The sequence below is a fragment of the Capricornis sumatraensis genome, chromosome 19, assembly GCF_032405125.1.
Source record: "Capricornis sumatraensis isolate serow.1 chromosome 19, serow.2, whole genome shotgun sequence".
Classification (NCBI taxonomy): Eukaryota; Metazoa; Chordata; class Mammalia; order Artiodactyla; family Bovidae; genus Capricornis; species Capricornis sumatraensis.
The window spans coordinates 48,790,938-48,811,331 of NC_091087.1; the positions used below are offsets into that span (position 1 = coordinate 48,790,938).

A 20,394-nucleotide genomic window follows, 5' to 3' on the forward strand; every position below is an offset into this window, starting at 1 on the left:
ATGTTTTAAAACAAAAAGTTATTTATAGTAAACGGTATGATTTTTTAAAATAACTTGGGAAATGATGCCAATATACAAATAATATAAACAGATGCACATAAATATTGTCACGAGGTTTATTAAATCCTTTGACAGGAAAAGATTTGAAATCAAGCCTATAACTCAGTTTGCACCTCCCATTTAATGGTGCTATTTCAATGATTATAGCTAGACTTCTCAACCAGTGTGCTCATATGTAGTTTACAGGTTTACCTGAGACCATGAGCCTTTCTGTCTTTGTGAGTATCTACCTGGAGTTGCTGGAGGGCCTTCTGCTGTTCCTATGAGTAGCCTCATTTGCCTACTTTATTATTAGATACAAATAGTTCTATTTTTTAAATAGGACATGTCCTGAAAAAGGTCAAAAAACTACTGAGCTACAGGATATACTTGCAAAGCATCCCTGGTGGTCCAGTGTTAAGAATCCACCTGCTAATACAGGGGACATGGGTTCAATCCCTATCTGGGAAAATCCCACAGTTCTTCGGGTTAAACCCAAGCACAACTGTTGAAGCCTATGTGCCCTAGAGCCTGTGCTCTGAAACAAGAGAAGCCACTACAATGAGAAGCCCTAGCATCGCAACTACAGTAGCCCCTGCTTGCTGCAACTTAAGAGAAAGCCCACACGCAGCAATGAAGACTCAGTGCATCCAAAAATAAATTTATTTTTTTTTAAAAAGGCATTGAGCTATAGGATATCCCTGCAAAGCATCTTTCTTATTTATAAAAATATGACTAGGAATAAAAAGATTATCACAGATTTGTAAAATTCTTTCAGTATCTCTTTTGAGCAGTCAGGAAGTAGTGAAACTACTTTGTTCTTTTTATCTTCTAAATTAAAAAAAGAAAGAAAAAGATACTTTTCAAAGAGGCAAAATTTACTTACCTTTGTCTCCATTGTAAGTGCAAATACATGGCAATTTTTCTTGTGGACTCCATAATCTAACAGTGCCATCTGCTGAACAAGACAGTAATTGATTTTTTATGCCACTATAAGCAAGACCCCAGACAGCATCTGTATGAGCAATTAAAGTGCCAGCTAGAACATTTGGCTCTGCAACGAAAGAAACAAAACAAAAATTAGCTAAAAGAAGTTTAAAAGAAATGCTTTTGTATATAAAGATAACTACATAATTAAGTAAAAAGGCTACACATAAAGGTAATCAGATAAACCAATGTGTACACAGTGGCCGTCTCTAAGTTGTGGAGTTTTGGGATATTTATATGCTACCTTCTAATACTTTCCTGTATTTCTGCAATTTTCTAAAAAAGGAACATCCACTTTTAAATAAACAGCTTTATTGAGTGAGATATAACTCCCAACACCATAAAACTCCCCAGTTTAAAGTGTCAATCCAATGATTTTTAATATATTCACCAAGTTGCACAGTCATCACCATATCAATTTTAGGGCATCTTCATCACCTGTTAGCTATTTCCCCTCAATTTTCCTTTCTGCCTCTCTGCAGCCCTAGGCAACCACTACATATTTTGTTTCTGTAAATTTGCCTATTCCAGACATTTTATACAAACGGCCCTTTCTGACTGCCTTCTTTCACTTGGCATGTTTTCACGGTTTACCTGTGCTGCAGCATGTATCAGTGCTCCATTTCCTTTTACTACCAAACAATATTCCAGTGTGTGGATATACTACATTTTATTTATCCAGTCATCATTTGAAGGACAATGGGGGCTAATAACATTAAACATCATCTGTCCTACAATTCTGTTTCTCTACTGAATTCCCATTTTCCACAGATATTTCTCACAGTTCATAACCTCCCTTTCACATGAATAATTACCTCTCATAATAAATTCACTGTGGAAATACAGCATTGAAAGAGGGACTGTTCCTCTACTTTTCTGTCACCCAACCTATAAATCGACTAGTGTCTAAATCCATATTCTCCATGTTTCCAGATACAAGTAAGGAATTGCCCTCCATTCCTGAAATGGAGAATTCCACCAGGTATTCTGGATTCCATTTCCCACACTAACTTGCTTTCATGTTTAGTTTTTCTACTATACAGATTATCCTCCTCCTTGGGATCATTACCACAGCAAACAAACATGCTTCAAAATCTCTAAATCTAACAAACAAAACTTACATCAACTTCCAACCAAACAGAAGAAAAGCAGATTCAGTAAATATGCTTTCTTACCTTCCATTTACTTTCTAAATCATTCTGATACTATCACCACAACAAAACAACCCTTGCTAAAATCATCAATGATGGGTTCTATCAAATCTAATGGTTTCCCTTCCTTCTTCCTTTCATCACTTTGCTTTTCATCCATAGAGTATACCTTGGAAGGTCATCCACAAGTCCCTTTACCTTGTGGTCTCAGACCCAACATCCAACCTCTGTCCGGTCAAAACCTGGGTGATCAATTACCTTTCTATACTTAATATTATTAGACCTCTCAGCAACATTTCAAAGTGCAGACAGCTTCTTTCTTCTCAAAATGGCTTCTTCTTTTGGTATGCGTCATGATTTCACTTTCCTGAATGTCCTCCTACCCCACAAGGCACGCCTTCTTACCTTTTTTTTTGGTTAAATCTCTTGCTTTAGTTACCCCACCCCTACATGTCAGAGTCCCTCAGGAGTCTGCCTTCTCACAACTGATGGTATCTACTTGATACTGCCTTCCTCTTAACATGCTTAAAGACCAAACTCAACATCCTTTATCTTCTCACATTCCCATTTCAATAAGCTACCATCATATATTTAGTTTTTTATGTCAAAAATGCACAAGTGGTGATGGAAAAAAGTTCTGAGTTAGTGGTAATGGCCGCATAACCCTGTGAATATGGTAAAAACTACTGAACAGTACACTTCAAAAGGGTGAATCTTATCATACAGGAATTATACCTCAATAAAGCTGTTAAAAAAGATGACTAATCCATCACTTTATCCACTCAATCCAATTTATCCAGAGATTCTGTTTATTCTACTCTGTCTCCCGAGTATGTCTTAAACCCACTTCTCTCTAACTGCTCTATTTCCACTCTACTCTTGGCAACATCATCTTCTCACCTATCTACCAGATCACCATGTTATAACTTTACAACATTACCTTGGTATTGCTTTCTCTACTCTTTTCTCATTTCCAATCTATTCTCCTTGCAAAAGCCAGAGTCATCTTTTAAATCTTACTCTCCAGGTCACTTACTGGCTTAGAATTGTTCACTGACAGTTAACTTTTATATAGATTTTGGCTTGAATGTGATTATTTTAGACTATTATCTAAAGACGACTTTGGCTGTTACTCTCTTACATTACTGTATCTTCATATCATTTATCACAATTTGTACCTATCCATTCTCTTGCTTATGTGTTTAAAATTTGTTTTTTTTTTCTTTTGTATTAGACTAATTCTCATTTCTTGATGTATGCTTTAATATCTGGCAAATTTAGGTGCTCAGTGTGTTAAATAAAAGACCAAAGAGTTCTTAAATTCTTTTAAAATGAACCATTAAGTAGACCATTTTTTATTTAACCATTCTCATACTAATAAAACATTCATTTTAATTTTTTTATCGTTACAAACAATGTCCTTATAATTATATTTAAATATATGCACAGGTATTTCTGTTGGCCAGATTCTAAAAATGGCATTCATGAATGAAAGTTTCAGTTTTTTTACATTAAGAAATTTTTTGTCCCTCAAGTTCACTGATTTATACCCTCATGTCCTTGTTTGTTTCTACATGCATGCTCAGTCACAAAGTCATGTCTAACTCTTTGCGACCCCATGGACTATAGCATGCCAGGCTCCTCTGTCCGTGGAATTTCCCAGGCAAGAATACTGGAGTGGGTTGCCATTTCCTCTTCCAAGGGATCTTCCTGACCCAAGGATTGAACCTGAGTCTCCTGCAATGGCAGGTGGATGCCTTACCACTGCATCATCTGAGAATTCCCATTTGTTTCTGTAGTCTTGCACTAATTATTTTTGAACTACGTAAAGTAGCTAAGTTGAAAAAAATTATTCCTCATATTAAATTTTTCTTTTCTAGTATAGAAATTAATGCTTTAATTAATATAGTTTTAAAAAACTTTTTGAACACAATATAGGAAATACCAACTTGCAGGCTAAAATATTTATGGCATGATTATTTCTTAATTTTTCTCTTTAATAGGGCAAATTACTAGTAAATGGAAAGACTAAATGACAAGTTTAATACATATTTAAATAATATTTGAGGTGATTATTTCTGTCAGCGCCATTCACTTTAAAAGACACATCTTGAGCCTTTTACTCACCATACGTATCATATGGATCCACATTAGGACTAGGCATGTTCCACCACTGGATAGTTGCGTCAGTACCACCACTAAAACACTGCTCTCCATTGGAACTAATAGCTAGTGACAGAACAGGACCACTATCACAGGAAAAGAGGGAAAAATTACTGAGAAAGCCTACAAAGAAACTTACATTTGTACCCCTCCCACCTCTCTCTAAATTTATGTGGTATCTAAAACTGTTTAAGTTAACATGTACATTTGAACAGTACTAATTATATTCTCATTAGTATCATTATTAATCAAATGTAGTATTATTCAGCTAATGTCTTTCTTAATGTAAAACAAACATTATGAAAAAATTACAAGGCTTCAGGAGTGATAAATAATAGTTAACAATAATTACGGCTGTTAATTAAGTACTAATTCAATAAAACTTACATGTGGGCCCGAAATGTGTAGATAGGCTCTACATCTAAAGAGGCACTCCTAAAAGGGGAGAAAAAAGGGGAGGGGAGAAGATAAATAATGGTAAAACACTGGTTGATATACAAGAGTCATTAGGAAAGATCAAATAAGTGCATAAAAGATACAGACCATAAAGAAGAATAATTACTTATAATTAGCAAATTTGGAAGAAAAAAACAGGCTAACATTAAAATACTTGCTTTTTGGCAGGAACTGTTTTTTGCAAGTTCCAAAGTTTCAGAGTATGGTCCTCAGAGGCAGTAACCAGCACAGGTTCTACAGGATGAAAAGCTAATGCCCGAACTCCATCAAAATGGCTACGTAGTGTATACTTGGGATTCCATGTCTTTCGAAAGGCATCTTTATTGGCAGGCAACTAGAAAGAAAGAGCACTATATTTAGTGGTAAAAGTAATGAACTGATAGGCATATGGAGTTTTTGTTTTGCTGTGTTTAAAAGGTACATTCAAAAGTGCTTTGCTAAAATGTCCAGTGGAAATTTAGCACACCTTAAAAACTTTATATCTTTATCATTTAATAAGAACTAAGAAGAATCATTTCATTAGCTTTCAAATACTTAGATCGAATGAGTCCTTTAATCTGTTTTACCTAATGATCAAGGTAAACCCAAAGTCCTACTAAACATTAAAATGAGGGAAAAAAACAAAACACACAAAGAAACTACCATGTTGCAACATTTTACATGAAAACAAAAATTAAATAAATTACTACCAAAAATCCAAGGGTACAATATTAACAATACAGTTGTCATTTAGAAAATCAGCATGTGACATTTTTCAAGGCAGCAAGTTAAAGTACTTTTCAAAAGTCTGAACTAAAGACACTTTTTGTTGATATTGGTAAGTTAATCTTTTTACCTTCATTTCTCCATCTGTAAACATAGGCTGTGAAACCACTTCTAAAGCAGTCAAAAGGTTATTATAGAATTTATTTGCTTACATACTTTAAAAGTATTAATGAGAATAATCCAGCCCACCAAGGCCGATGTCTCTAAAAAGCATTCTAATATAAGTATAAAATGTAGAAAAAAATGTTTATAAAAGGAAAAATTAATTTGCTGAAAATCTGCAAATTCACTAATACAAAATCTAAGTAAGTATAGTTAACTCTCAATTGAGTGCTTATTGTCTATAAAAAATTTAATCCAAGACTAGTTTCACCTCTAACACTGTCTTTTCCATTCCCTCTTCATCCTCTCCCCATCCCTCAAATGAAAGACTAAGTATTTAGGAAATGACAAACTAACTTTAACATTATCCTTTAAAAAAAAGTTCAAAACTAAAACGTGTTTAAAGAATTACCCTGAAAGCAGATAAGTGATTCAGGTTACCTATTTTTCTCTTGTTAACAGCAAAGTATGGCTTAATTTGAGTAGGTAATTGAGAGTTGACTACTAAGGGTAGGTATTTATCAATCAGTATTTTTAGGTAATCAATCACCCCAAACTCCTAATACACCACAATACCCAAGAAAAATTTAAATACCACAAAGAAAGTAGTTGTAAGAAAAAAACTATATATCACTTCAAATAAACACAATGTCACACTTTATCTTTTCCATGCACCTTGACATTAATTCTGTTTTATAAGTGTTTCCAAAAAATAAGGAGCCTTCTATTAAATCATTAAAAAATTAAAAATAAAACTGCACTTACATCATAACTATAGTCTGCATCATTTGTTACCGTCAAGTCTGCAAGGTCTCCAAGGCCCAGTACACTTAACAAAACATCATCAGAACCCATAATAAATGACTTGCCTCCTCCAGATGGAAACGTTATTGGTTCAGCTATAAAGAACAAAACCGCTTCTTAAATGCTGAAAAATCATACAGTACAAGACAATATTGTGGGGAAATGTAAGCACTTAACAGTTATAATATTCAGTAATATAATTAATTTTTTATTTTCCCACTTCCCTCCTTATTTCTTCTACTCAAAAAATCCTATTACTGTGCAGTAATAAACAAGTGTTTTATTTATTTCAGAACTGAGCATAATTTCCCACAAATAAAATATGCACTTGATGTATTATTTCAAGGTGGGAGCTTTATCTGTTTATATCCCTTTGGTACAACTATAATTATAGTATTTTTTAAACATAATAGGTTATTGCTAAGTCCTTTCGCTTTCCATCATATTTGTTTGAAAATGCTAGATATTCTCATCCCTGATAGAAAGTTAATACAAGTATTCACATGTTATGAGCTTCCAGTCTCTTACACAGTGTATTAGCTTATTGAAGTAAAGCCTTAAATTGCTCAGATTTCTCAATGGTCTAGGAAAAGGGCAGTTCTACCTTTAGCGTCAGTTTCTTTTCCCTAAATGGTTAATCCATGTGATCTTCAGTTTTCAAACTCTGTCTATGCTTTTTTTATTTTGACTTTTTTTACTGAATATACTCCTAAAATAAATAATCTATACTGACTATAGCACTTTAAACTTCTGATACTTTGACCCATTAAAATCAAATACTACTATGTATTGTTATTATAATTATAAGCAACAATTCTCCATATCATTTCAAACATGCTTTGAAAGCAAAATTTTTAATCCTAAAATACAAGGGGGAAAGTACATCAATCACTGTTAATACAAAACAACATACCGAAACACATTTAAAATCCATGAGCAATTTTAAAAGGGAAACATAAAAATTCAAGCTAATTGTCAATTCTGAAAAATTTTCATGAAAAATGATGTAAATTTACAACACTATAGGAAACAGATGCAATGAAATATCAGTCATCACTAACACTACTGAAAACATTCTGAGAAGATACAAGTCTGCTTCTTTTAGATATATACCATATAAAAGTAAAATTCATCCTTATTTACATTATCTTATTTTTATTATTAAAGTAATCTGTAATATCAAAGTAAACTACATAATTTGATTCAAACAGGGTCCTGAATGACATTCATAAAGTGAAGCTGTGTGTCAGCAACTGACACAGAGTAAATCTGATAGAAAATATATGTAGGGCTAGTAGTATTTAATTTTATAAGTTAAACCTACTGAATCTAAATAATCTGTAGCATGGATCCTTCCTACTAGTATCTAGTATGCAGTTATTGGTAATATGAGAAGATGCTGAGAATTATAAAACCAATAGTTTAAAATTATGTTTAAGAACAGCTATATAAAATTCATTAAGGTAATACTTTCTCAAAGCAATTTTAGCCAGTACATGTTTTTCTTTTATGCACATAATTTGTTTGCAAAACAAGTTAGAATAAAATGCCAAAATTCCTCCCACTCACACTCAATAAAAGAACTTTTGATAAAAGCCCAATAAAATAGCTTTAACAAAATAATGCATTATACATTCTTTATGCAGAGAGATTTCTGATCAGTTATTGACCAATTTAAGAGCATGTGAAGGGAAATGCCTAACCAATGTTAGCTAGTTTTACTAGAGTTTTATATAAATTATATTAAGCAAAAGTATTATGCCAATTTCTAGTGAATCACACAACTACATTTCTCTATCTATATATACACATATATATTCATTTATATATAGCAAACTATCCTGCTCACTCGGCAGACTGCATATACATCTCAGTGAATAAAATCTTTTAAGCTATATTTCTACTTTCCACAATCACCCATTACTGTGGCATACAGTAAGCACAGTAAATACTCTGCCCTTGTTTATTTGCAGAAGTAATTTTTATTCTATAAATTCATGTTATTAATGTTAACATAATTATCTTCAGCACATGATTACATAGCACTGAAATATTAGCAATTCAAAGAGAAATAAAATTACTAAAATAAGTAATTTTTAATGATGGAAACAATGATATCTTTTATTAGAAAGCCTAAAAGATTTCATCAAGCAATTTAAGTCTATTATATTAGCATTTCCCTTTATGGAAATCTTAGGGTCTACATAATGAGGTCTTATAAGCAAGGTCCTTTTTGGACTTAATAATTCTTTTCATGGACAATAATGACAAAGGAAACCTGTAGCTAACATATCAAGCTCTTCCTATCTCCTTCAATTTTTATAAAATCTAAAGAACACAGCTCAGTAACTGATTCCATTCATGCCAGTGGCAACGTGGTATACATACACCTAAGTCTTTACCAAAAATAGTCTTGAAAGTTTCTAATGTGTAAGTTTCTCTCCCTGAAAACAAGCTTTCTTCCTTTACAAAATGAAGTATGACACTGTCTTTAATAAGAACGCGTAATTGGAGATGGCCTCTGAAAATAAGAGATTATGAATGCTAATATTCCCCTCTTAGTTCTAAGTCAAAACTGAACTTAATTTTTTGTAGTAACAAATTCTAATAGCATCTACCCTTTAAATAGTGTAATAAGGCTCATGCTTATCTTTCCACCTCTTTATCCTTCCACTATTAACAGAGTCAGATCACTTATATTTTTTCTTTAAAAAGCACAACTAGACATATACATACAAGTTCTACATTGGTTTTTGAGTAGTACAGGTCTTAACTGTTTTTTTCCCCCTATAGGTCATTGGTTTGAAACATTTAAAAGGGTCCCTAATTTCCGCTAATGTGGTATTGCCTTAAGGTGTAAAATCTACGGTTTAAATGTACAGTGTTACTACAAAAATTTTAGCAAAATATCCTATGCGGTATTTGGTAAAATACATCAAAAGCTAAAGAAGCTGAACCACTACTAAATGCATGAGATGAAGAATAACGGAGTTGGTATGTGTATTTTAGAAAATACTCTCTAAGGTAAAACAGGAAAATAGTGTAACAGTGGTAAAGAGATCTAGGGAAAATCAACAAACTATTTTACTTGTCCTAGTATTTTTCATGTTTTAATATGTTTTGTTTTGGTTTTATTATTTTATCGATTTTTCTTCACCCTTCCTCAAATATTCTTAGATTAGGATGAGTGGTAAATACATGCAGAGACAACTTTAAAGGAAAATGCAGTATTATTTAGCTTTAAGCCATATGTGCTAGTAGAGAACTCAGAAGAGAATAAGATATATTCAAAATTTTTTGACTGGGGCATGAAATTACCTTACAAACCAAAGTAGAAATATCAATAAAATTCAATATATATGTCAAATTATTAGATAATGGATTATCCTTTATGTATGTATTATATGTCACAATAAACCTTAAAATTCAGTCTCATAACTTAGAATTATAACTTTCTCAACCTAGATTTATAAAGTACTCAAGTTATCTATGTTATCTTTACCTAAAATCAGTTATGGGAAAAAAAGCCTAAACAGCAGTTTCAATTCCTGCCCATTTCTAATTTAGGCAAATTTTAAAAAATTCATTACTAAGTTGTACATGCTTGGTACCAGGTTAAAGAATAATGATGTTGCCTTATTCTATAAAATGATTAAATTAGGCAATCATTTTATACATTTTTAGAAATAATATATACATAAAGTTTCAAGCACAATGTTTGGCACTTAGCTGTCTCCTAACAAGTGACAGTTACTACGAGCTGCTAAATTTAACCAATATGACAAATAACTAAATAATTCTTTCCCATATGTACTATTTTAAGTCTTTTTAAAAATACTAATTTCCTAATACTAGATCTGTAAACTAAAGTCACAGTTCAGAAAGGTACTTTGAAATCATACATAATAGAAACAATTCCACCTAACATCAAAAGCAAAAAAATCATAAGGAAGCAAAAGTCAAAAATTTCAAAATTTCTAAGACAATTACACCAAGAACTTGCCCAAAACCTTCTCTGAAGATCATATAAGCGGATCTTCAGCATTTTAAAACAGCAGCAAATTTGTATATTAAGGAAATGTGATTTGGAATTAATGTCATCTGCAAAGTAAATAAACATGGTAGCTAAATTTTGTACCTTCCTCTGCTCTTGCACCTTCATGATCAGTCATTCTAGTAGAGGCTGACCTAGACTGATTTATGATTCCTGAAGGGATGAGGGGCAGCTCATCATCTCCCAGATCAGCTATCGTGTCGCAGAGTTTTGTCCTGTTGACCCCTGTAAATTAATGTCAGCAGTAGAGGTTCATTTAACAGCTACTGCTTGACTTGCTAGAACCCTTAAAAACCAACTTATTACCAAAACAGGCTATTTTTAAGAAGCTGCAGTTATTAAAGACCTCATATAATCAAAGATATCTTCAATTTTCCATATCAACCTCCCCACCAAAATATGGAAATAATTTTAACACAAGATATTTCCTATTTCTGAGGAGATACATATATATAAATAGGAGATACACACACAAAATTGAGCTGTTTATTACTCAAAGTTCTGTAAGCTCAGACACAGAAGATATCATTAAAACAAAAAATTGTGGTATTTAAGTTAACATTTAACAATGTAAAGAATAAAACAGGTTTTCCAACTTAATCCACTATTTAAAAATGTTAACAAAGAAATAAGTAAAAGTGATTTTTACGAGGGTGCAACAAACATTTAACTTTCCCTGTGTTTATGTGGATATTTTCCTGCTATAGTCACACAAATCTGTCACTAAGAAATCAACTCCAATTTTCCTCAAATGTTTTTTCTTTTCCCAAATTTGAAAAACCTGATTCACCCATGAGTTCTCAGTTTCTCATCATAGTATGAAAAGTCAATCACAGCATAAGCTTTAAGGAGAGAATTTCAACTGGTACATGGATAATTCAGGCCAAAATATGCAAAGCTCAGGACCATCTAATATCATGGGATCTCTTTAACTATGAACGTCAGAAATGACAAGAGAATCATTTCTCTTATGTATTTTGAAAGAAAATAGTTTTAAAAGAAAATGCTTTATAGTCAACATATAAGTGAAACAATTAAAATAGGCAAATCCAAGGCCACACAGTAAGACTATATTTACTAACATTAATACTGATGGACTAATTAAGACTATATAATCACTCAATTTTACTACAGCTATTAGAATATTAGCAATTCCAAAGGAACTGTCATTCATCTATGTATCCCTAACAGAATGCCAGGTAGTACAATGGTAAGGCTTAATGGAAACAGGTGGAATCTTACACATTTATTACCTTTATTTTTTCTTTTCATTTATTAACTATTTCACAGCAATCCCTAACTTTTTAAAAAATGCTTAAGTAACTTTCTGGATACAATGTGTCAAGTAGTCTGAATTTTTTTTCTAAAGTATACAATGGAGAAACTCAGTTATTATCTGAGGATTTTCTCCCTGACGAAGTGACTAAATAAACTCTCTAATAAATGAAAAACTGCCAAATGGATGTCTAACCATCAGTGAAAGTCAACATGAAAGAAGATCAATGTTACCTCTTCTCACAAAATAGCTCTCCTTTATAACTTTCCCACTTATGAGTACCAACACCACTGATTAGATTTCTGTTCTTAAAATTCTGTAACTACATCCTAAGAATTCCTTTTCAGCTTATAAGCGGAGATGAAGGAGAATCTGTTTCGAAAAAAAAACAAACCCTCCTTTTATGTGCTCTTCAGATCAATCTCTTTCTTGCTGTTGACTTTATTCTACTCAATGCTTTCATTCTTACAAATTACTGCAGAGGGTTCCTAACTGGTGTTCCTATCTCCCAACTCCATTTGCCTTCTACCACATTTGAATACTTTGGCTAGATTAGTTCTCCAAAATCATCACATTTGATCTTACCACTCCTTCCTCTGAAATCACAAGCAGCACTTCAATACTCTTTGAATCAAAGCTAACTAAAATCCTGTACTTAACCCTGCATGTGCTTCCTGATGACCCTATCCAATCTCATCTTTCAGCGCTCCATAATACAGGAGGTCTCCCTAGTTTTCAAGTCAGAGCAGTTTCCCTATAATATACTCACCAGGGTTTCTTCTTCCGTATTTTTATCACATCTGTCTTTACCTATTCCCCAGAAAGGTGAGAATACTTCCTGCACCCACTTCCATCTCCTCCGTGAGGCTTTTGTTGATCTTCCTCTGCTGACTCTAATTATACTTATGTAAACCATAAACTTTTACTTCATTAGGTACTACTTATAAACAATTTCATCCTATGATAAATATAATAAAGACAAGAAAAGTTTTATCATTACAGATCCTATCAAGTAACATCTTCCTGAATACACGGACTAGGAAATATGGAAGAAAAGGAAAATAGGGACAACATGAAATTTAATGTTCATGTTACAGGAAACATTGACCGAAACAGCCCACCCTGGCCAGGCACCACAGTAACCACTTGTATGAGTTATTTTACAACAGGAGGCCCTGTAAGGAACATGCAACTAAAAAGCCACCACCAACTGGAAGAACCTGGAAAAGGTCAAAAGGAGACGCCAGTCCTTATGTCTTACCAACCTTCCAGAATCTTCCTTGCTGAAATCCATTTTGGCTGAGGGATGCTCAGGTCATCAGGAATGACCTTGTGTCAGAATGACTGGCCAGAGACAACCCAGAAACTAATTCTACCACTAAAAAACCTGAGACTATCAGCCACGTGGCAGAGCAGTCCTCCTGGGTTCCCATTCGTTCCTGTGCTCCAGCCAGAGGCCCCTTCCAATAGAGTCTCATGCTCTGGGAGCATGTGTGTCTCCTCTGACAATTCATTCCTAAGTATTAGACAAGAGTCCACTCTTGGGCCTGGGAAAGGGATCCCCCTTCCTGCAACATTCCAACAAAGGCTCCCAAATCATATAATTATTATTACTTTTTTTGTTTTGTATACTATAACAAAACATTAGTTTCTGTGTGGCACAGTGGCAAGTTTAGGGAAAAGGTGGAATTGTCCCTGCTTTAATTCTAGTTTCTCAAAAACTGCTAAAAGATGAAAGCAGATTTCTTAACCAGAAGTTAACAGTCTTATCTAGCACCTGTCATGTAGAACATCTTTCAACTAACAACACATTTAATGCTCTTTTTTCTCTTTCTAAATCTAATATTCTAAATACAATTCTAACGAATGCAATTTCAAATAAAAGTTTTGAAGTTTGATTCGCAACGAGAAAACTGTAATGGTATTAGTGTAATAGATCATACATAATGTTATTAAAATGTTCAACGGCATAACTGAAGATGATTCACTAAGGATTAAACAAGAATTGATTCTCAATTACTACTCTATAGAGGAAATACTCTTCCTAATTTTAACAGCAAGAAAAGATGTTCTTCTACCACTATGAATTATATAATAACCCATCTACCTCGTAACCACAGCCATCAAGTCTATACCAATGCACAATCCTCTGAATAGATTCTAGGAAAATGAAAAACAGTATGTTGTGTAAAAGCCAAACTATGGATGGACTGACAACTGCTGTTGTTAGCGTTTTAAAATTCACACTCACAAATATATACACTCAGGACATGAAATTTATCTTTCCATTACTCTATTATTATTAAAAAAACAGTATTTTTTTTAAACTGAATATAACATTTTCCCTTCTCAAATATGCCTCCCTTCGTTAATCAGCCTTATATTCTGAAGTGAAGCAGGCAATCTGGCAAAGGTTTAAGTTTATTTTAGAATAAAAGGGTTTAGTTATATCATGTTTGCTAGATTTGTTATATGTTCTATCACCCTAATTGAAAGAAAGTTTTTATAGGACAACTGGCATCTTCAAAAAAATGACATCACAGTATTAAGGAAAAACTAGGTAGCTGCAAAGTGTTTCTGCAGCTTAAAAATGTGTACTGACTGAAAACAGCGTCAAACTGATACTTTCTGCCCCTTGTCAAAATGCTTCAATTATTTTCTCAGGGGAGGAAAAAAAAAAAGAGAAACCGAGTTGAAGAATTGAATGGTCTGTTTTAGCAGTGTGAAACTGAAGACAGAAACAGAAAACAACCGCATCTCTTAGTTGAAAATAATACTCGTTTACTATGAAACAACTGTTTGTCTTTGATTTGACGCAGGATACTGAATGGTTTTATGGACTCCTTATACTCCCTCCAAAATAGAGGCAGCATAATCATCATAGTCACTTTATAGTATGTGTCAAGGTGTTTTTATAGGCCTATTAAAAGTTACTGATACAAAATAATTTCTCTTTAAATGTTCTAAAATGCCTAATATAAAGATATTTGTACTTAAGTCATACTATACAAAAATTTCATTCCCTCTTGAAAGTTTGTTATCCTGAATCTGGAATAGCAAATGACAAATACTACTATGAAACTAAAAAAAAGAAGTAAAAAAAGAAAAAGGAAAACTAGAAAATTATCCAGGGATACTTATAATTTGCATTAAAAGAAATAATGAAAAAGTTTTCCAATGTATGATAACCAAGTCAGGAGATGAATAGCTATTCAGTAACAAGAGTAAAGTAAAGAAGGGGAATGACAAATCTTATTCTACACATGGAAGACAGGAAACGTAAGATAAATAAGAACAATTAAGACAAATTCATTGACCAGGACTCAGATCTGTAAACATAAATGTTTCAGAATGTGAACCTTTGAAATGGAGATCTTTCCCTATCTTTGAAATGGGAAAAGCATATAAATCTTTCGAAGAAGGGATATGAAATAATCTAATCTTTCTTTATAAGCTACAATTTTATAAGTACAAAATAGTATAGGAGTAACAAAAGCAAGAATAAGAGCACTTATCAAAGGAAAACATATTATAATCCATAATTTAAACCTTCCACATTGAAAAAACTGAAACAAATATCGAAGTCTTAAAAAGATTATTACCTCCTCCTTCATATTCTAAATAAAGGTTCCAAGCTTCAGATGTTTTACCCTTATTTCAGCTGCTACACACAGTGTGATTTGTTATTGATCTACATGTTTTTACTTATATGTGAAATACAGCAAAAAGAGAGACCACAGAAAGCTGGAGAAGTCCTATCAAAGATTTTAACAAAAGACTAACTCAGAACTCCCCCCCACCCACTTTCTTCCCCAATTACAGAAAGCTTAGAACATATTTAAAGATGACAGAAAACAAAGTTTTAGATTTGATAATAGTATTGTATCAGTTAATTCCCTGATTTCCACCATTGTACTGTGATCACATAAGAGAATGCATTTGTGGTAAAGTAACTGATGCTTTTGAACTGGTGTTGGAGAAGACTCTTGAGAGTCCCTTGGACTGCAAGGAGATCCAACCAGTCCATTCCAAAGGAGATCAGTCTTGGGTGTTCATTGGAAGGACTGATGCTAAAGCTGAAACTCCAATACTTTGGCCACCTCCTGCAAAAGTTGACTCATTGGAAGAGACTGATGCTGGGAGGGATTAGAGGAAGAAGGAGAAGGGGACGCCAGAGGATGAGATGGCTGGATGGCATCACCGACGCGATGGACATGGGTTTGGGTGAACTCTGGGAGTTGGTGATGGACAGGGAGGCCTGGCGTGCTGCAGTTCATGGGGTCACAAAGAGTCCGACACGACTGAGCAACTGAACTGAACTGACCACACACTAAAGTATCTAAGGAACAACATGTCTACTACTTACTCAGTTTTCTTAAGTGTTCAAAATAATAAAAGTACATATTTAAAGAGACAAGAGGATGAAGCAAATGTAGTAAAATTTTAACATTTAAAGAAACTGTGTGAAAGTGCATGAAATTCTTATAACTTTTCCTTAAGTTTGAAGTTATGTCAAAAGAAAATGTTACAAGGAAAAGGAAGCTTAACTCTTCTGAAGCTTGAGACCAAAATAACTGTAACAAATCTCTTTAGTTTCATGGTCTTCATTTTTAGAAATACTAATTGAAAAAGCATATGTCACTCAGAAAGAAATTAATACTGAATTGTGTTTATAGTCCAAGGCAAGGTTGTTCACTGTTAAGTCATTCCTTTTGCCTAAGGTAGGAAAAAAGAAGGGTGAAATGGAGTGGACAAGCTGGAAGACAGATAAACACTACCTTCCTGGATTCTGATTTCAGAACCCTTTCCATTTAAGAGTCAAATCACGGTTGAGACTTTACAAAGTTAAAAAGTTGGCATTCTTGCCACTTTTCCCCATTAAAAAAAAAAAAAGGCATTTAGATTGGATTACATCTGCTGAATTCACGTGCTAAAGTTAAGCAAATAATTTTCTTCTAAGAAGCTGGAAAAATCTGTAGAAACTGAGTGCTACGATCCAAAAGGTATGACTAATTCACACTTTGGAATAAAGGAAAAAAAGAAAAGGCTTCAGTTTATAAATTAGTTTAACTTATTATACAAAGCTACATCTGGGAAAACATCAGAAAACCCAATGAAAACAGATAATAAAAATGCTAAGTAAATTCCATGAATTCAATCTTTTCATGAAAAACTGTATCTTAGCACTAATATGGTATTCTACCTAGATTAAGACCTAAATTTACTACCCACCAATTTAAAGAAAAATTTATTTCCACGGCAGGGATTCAAAGCCAACATTTTTACAGTGAACTCTATGTTTAAGAGTAAAAAGTTTTTAACTAATTCACAAAGGAAGTGTAAAAAGGAACAATTATTTCTTAATTATTCATTCCTGAGACACTGTTGGAAACCTCAGCTTTTTATCTATATACATGGGTAACCTTAAAAGCACTGGTGTTCATAAAAACACTGAAAATGAGAAACAATCTAATGGATAAACTAACGGAGGCTAGAATAAATCCACAAAATGCAATACTATCTAACCAGTCAAACTGTATTTAGTCATCTCATCTAATGAAAATTAAGAGAAAATGAGTTAAGAACAATGATATTCTTGTTGCAAATTGTTAAAGGAGGTTTATGTATAAAAACATTTAGAAACAGCTGGAAGAATATATGCCAAATATAATTTCTGAGTTATCAAACTGCAAGTGAATTTTACTTTTTTCTTTGTGTCGCTATATAATACTTACGTTAAGCATATATTACTTTTATGGCTATTTAAACAAAGTTAGCTCATTTAAAAAGACAGACACAAAATAAAAATTAAATAACACGGTACACATTTTGCATTCTGGTAAGAAAACAGTACTGAGACATGAAAACCTCAGGGCATGAATCCAAAGTCGCCAGCTCCTGATTTAATCACAGTAGTTTCCTTTTACCCATTTCTCATATCAGGTTCTGAAATATTCTGTTTGACAATAGGGTAGCTTTGTTTAAAGAAAGTTAAACAAATGAAAATGTTAAACAAGTGATTGTTTAACAATGTTAATGTTAAAGTTAATGTTTAAAGTGTTAAACAAGTGAAAATGTTGTATGGCAGAATATTTATTGACATGAAAGGATATTTTCTGTGAATTGTTAGCTGAGTAGGCAAATAACAAAACTGTATACTATGATCCTACTAAATAAAATTAATTAAAATTGTATGGGAATTTTAGACTTTAGTTTCAGTTCATCAGTTTCTAACAGTTCTTAAACAGATATTTTTTTCAATAAAAAACAATTTCAGAAAAATGTAAAACCTAAAACAAAAAAAACCTTAAGTTGACTTGTATCTTCTTTCTAAACCTCAAAAAGGCATGGGCATACCTTGGAGATGTTGAGGGTTCAGTCACAATAAAACAAGCCACACAAATTTTTTTGGTTTCCTAGTGCATATAAAAGTTATGTGTTGGGACTTCCCTGGTGGTCTAGGGGCTGAAACTCTTCGCTCCCAAGGCAGAGGGCCTGGGTTTGATCCCTGATCAGGGAACTAGATCCCGCATGCTGGAACTAAAAATCCCAAAAATCCCACATGGCTGCAAGGAAGAATGAAGATAGCACGTGTAAATACTGGTGCAGCCAAAAATAAATAAATACTTTAAAATAAAAAAAATGTTATGTGTACACTATAAGGTACTAAGTATGCAACAGCATTACGCCTTTAAAAAAAAGTACGTCTTAATTAAAAATACTCTTCTCATTTAAAAAAAAGCAAAGTTGCCAGAAACCTTCAATTTGTGTAAAAAATAAAACAAAACCAAAAACCCCAGTGGTTAGGTAGTAAAGAATCCTCCTGCCAATGCAGGAGACACAGATTTGATCCCTAAGTCAGGAAGATCCCCTGGAAAAGGAAATGGCAACCCATTCCAGCATTCTTGCCTAGGAAATCCTGTGGACAGAGGAGCCTGGCGGGCTACAGTCCATGGGGTCACAAAAGAGTTGGACACGACTTAGCAACTAAACAACCGCAACAGATAGAGATCTAAACATTCTATCAGGAAAAAAATGGCGTGTCTATATTTGGAATTAAAAGCAACACTACCTAACATTTTCTAAAGAAATCTTCAGCATGTAAGTCAGTTTATGAATAACACATACAAAATAAGTAACCTAATATTTAAGTAAACTACTTCATTTCTAAAAAAAAAAATAAAAAATCTAAACCCTAAAATTCTAATATCACCACATCTATATTACAATGCTCAATCATGCAAAAGTACTTTTATACTCAACATGCATTAATTATATAGGGAAGAGATGTTAAAGCTGAAACACAGTCCCTGCCCAGCATTAAACATCTTTAAATACACTAAGCAATTCAATGTACAGTAAGAAATTTCTTAGAGAACAGTTTGAATTCACATGCAACAACATAAATTAGCAAAAGGTTATAAAAGAGAAGTGCGTAACAGGTAAAATTTCCAAAACTCCTTATTTTCCTCTACAAGACATTAAACCACTCAAAAGCTGCTTTACTGGAGGAAACTTACACCCTTTTCCACTGCAACTGCCATTTCATACACTAGTATCTCTGTTACCAGAGAAGGAACGCAAAAGAACGTCTATACGGTTTTTGCCGTTGTCACCTACTGTTTTCTCCTAGACAGTCAAAAAAGTTGGACTAGAGGAATCAATGGCCAGCCAGTTCAAAATAAAGTAATTTCAGTTCCTTCATTCAATACTTTTAGGTCTGAAGATGATTTTCATGTGGCTGTTCTTAAGCCTGATTCACAAAATGGAAATGAATTACTTCATTGAGAGGTGCTGTAGCTAAACATATACTTTCAAAATACATTGGTCAAGATATTAATTGTGAAAAATACAACAAGGCATCCAAAGCTACTTAGCTATTAACCAAACAAACCCTACTGCCACCACCACTACCTTACTCCCCTGACCTTACTCTACCAGAGTAGCCAAGAAAATACTACCTAGGAGAGCTTTTTTTCTTTTGCTACTATTATTGTTTGAGGTTGGCTTAAGAGCAGACAGTACAAACTATAGAAAGGGCTTTCCCATTCACTGTATTTCAGAATTCTAAGAAACTAAGAAATGTAACCTGGATAAGACCTAGTTACAGCAGTAATACTCTATCAAAAATAGAGAAATTTATACTTTCTTCCTTTTAAACAAATTTCTATTATTTTTCATCTGAAGGCCAATATTCCTTAAGAGTTCTGCAAACTTTTCAAAGTTTATAGACAAAAACCTTAAAATCTTTCCTTCATCCTTATCCACATATTTAAAATAATATCCCACTTGATTTTCCCATAATACCTCCTAAATTATATCCAAATAAATTTCAAATATACAACAGACAAAGTTTAAAGTTAGTTGCCCCTTGTATGAAACATAAAGAAGTTAAAGACAAAAAATCAGAATTGAAGATTTTTTTTTTCTCAAAGATTGGAACATAAAAATTATAATAGAATCTGCACTTACTCTTCACCCCTTTCTTCCCCTTTCGTTCCTTCTTGTACTGTTCCTTCAGTTTACTTATTAGTCCCTGGTCTACATCCCAAACCTCAGTAGTTGGGGAGAGGTCATCTTTATCTACATGCAGCATA

The 20,394-nt window shown here is 33.2% G+C and overlaps 1 protein-coding gene across 1 annotated transcript in view; it reads right to left on the reverse strand.

Annotated features, from left to right (window-relative positions):
- STRN3 (striatin 3) overlaps nt 1-20,394 on the reverse strand; it is a 105,125-nt gene that overhangs the window by 11,934 nt on the left and 72,797 nt on the right. Inside the window, exons 8-12 of the mRNA XM_068991450.1 lie at nt 6,429-6,562; nt 4,955-5,130; nt 4,728-4,775; nt 4,305-4,426; nt 926-1,093 (exon numbers count right to left, since the gene is read on the reverse strand). Coding sequence (XP_068847551.1) covers nt 926-1,093; nt 4,305-4,426; nt 4,728-4,775; nt 4,955-5,130; nt 6,429-6,562 — 648 coding nt within the window. The remainder of the gene's footprint in view (nt 1-925; nt 1,094-4,304; nt 4,427-4,727; nt 4,776-4,954; nt 5,131-6,428; nt 6,563-20,394) is intronic.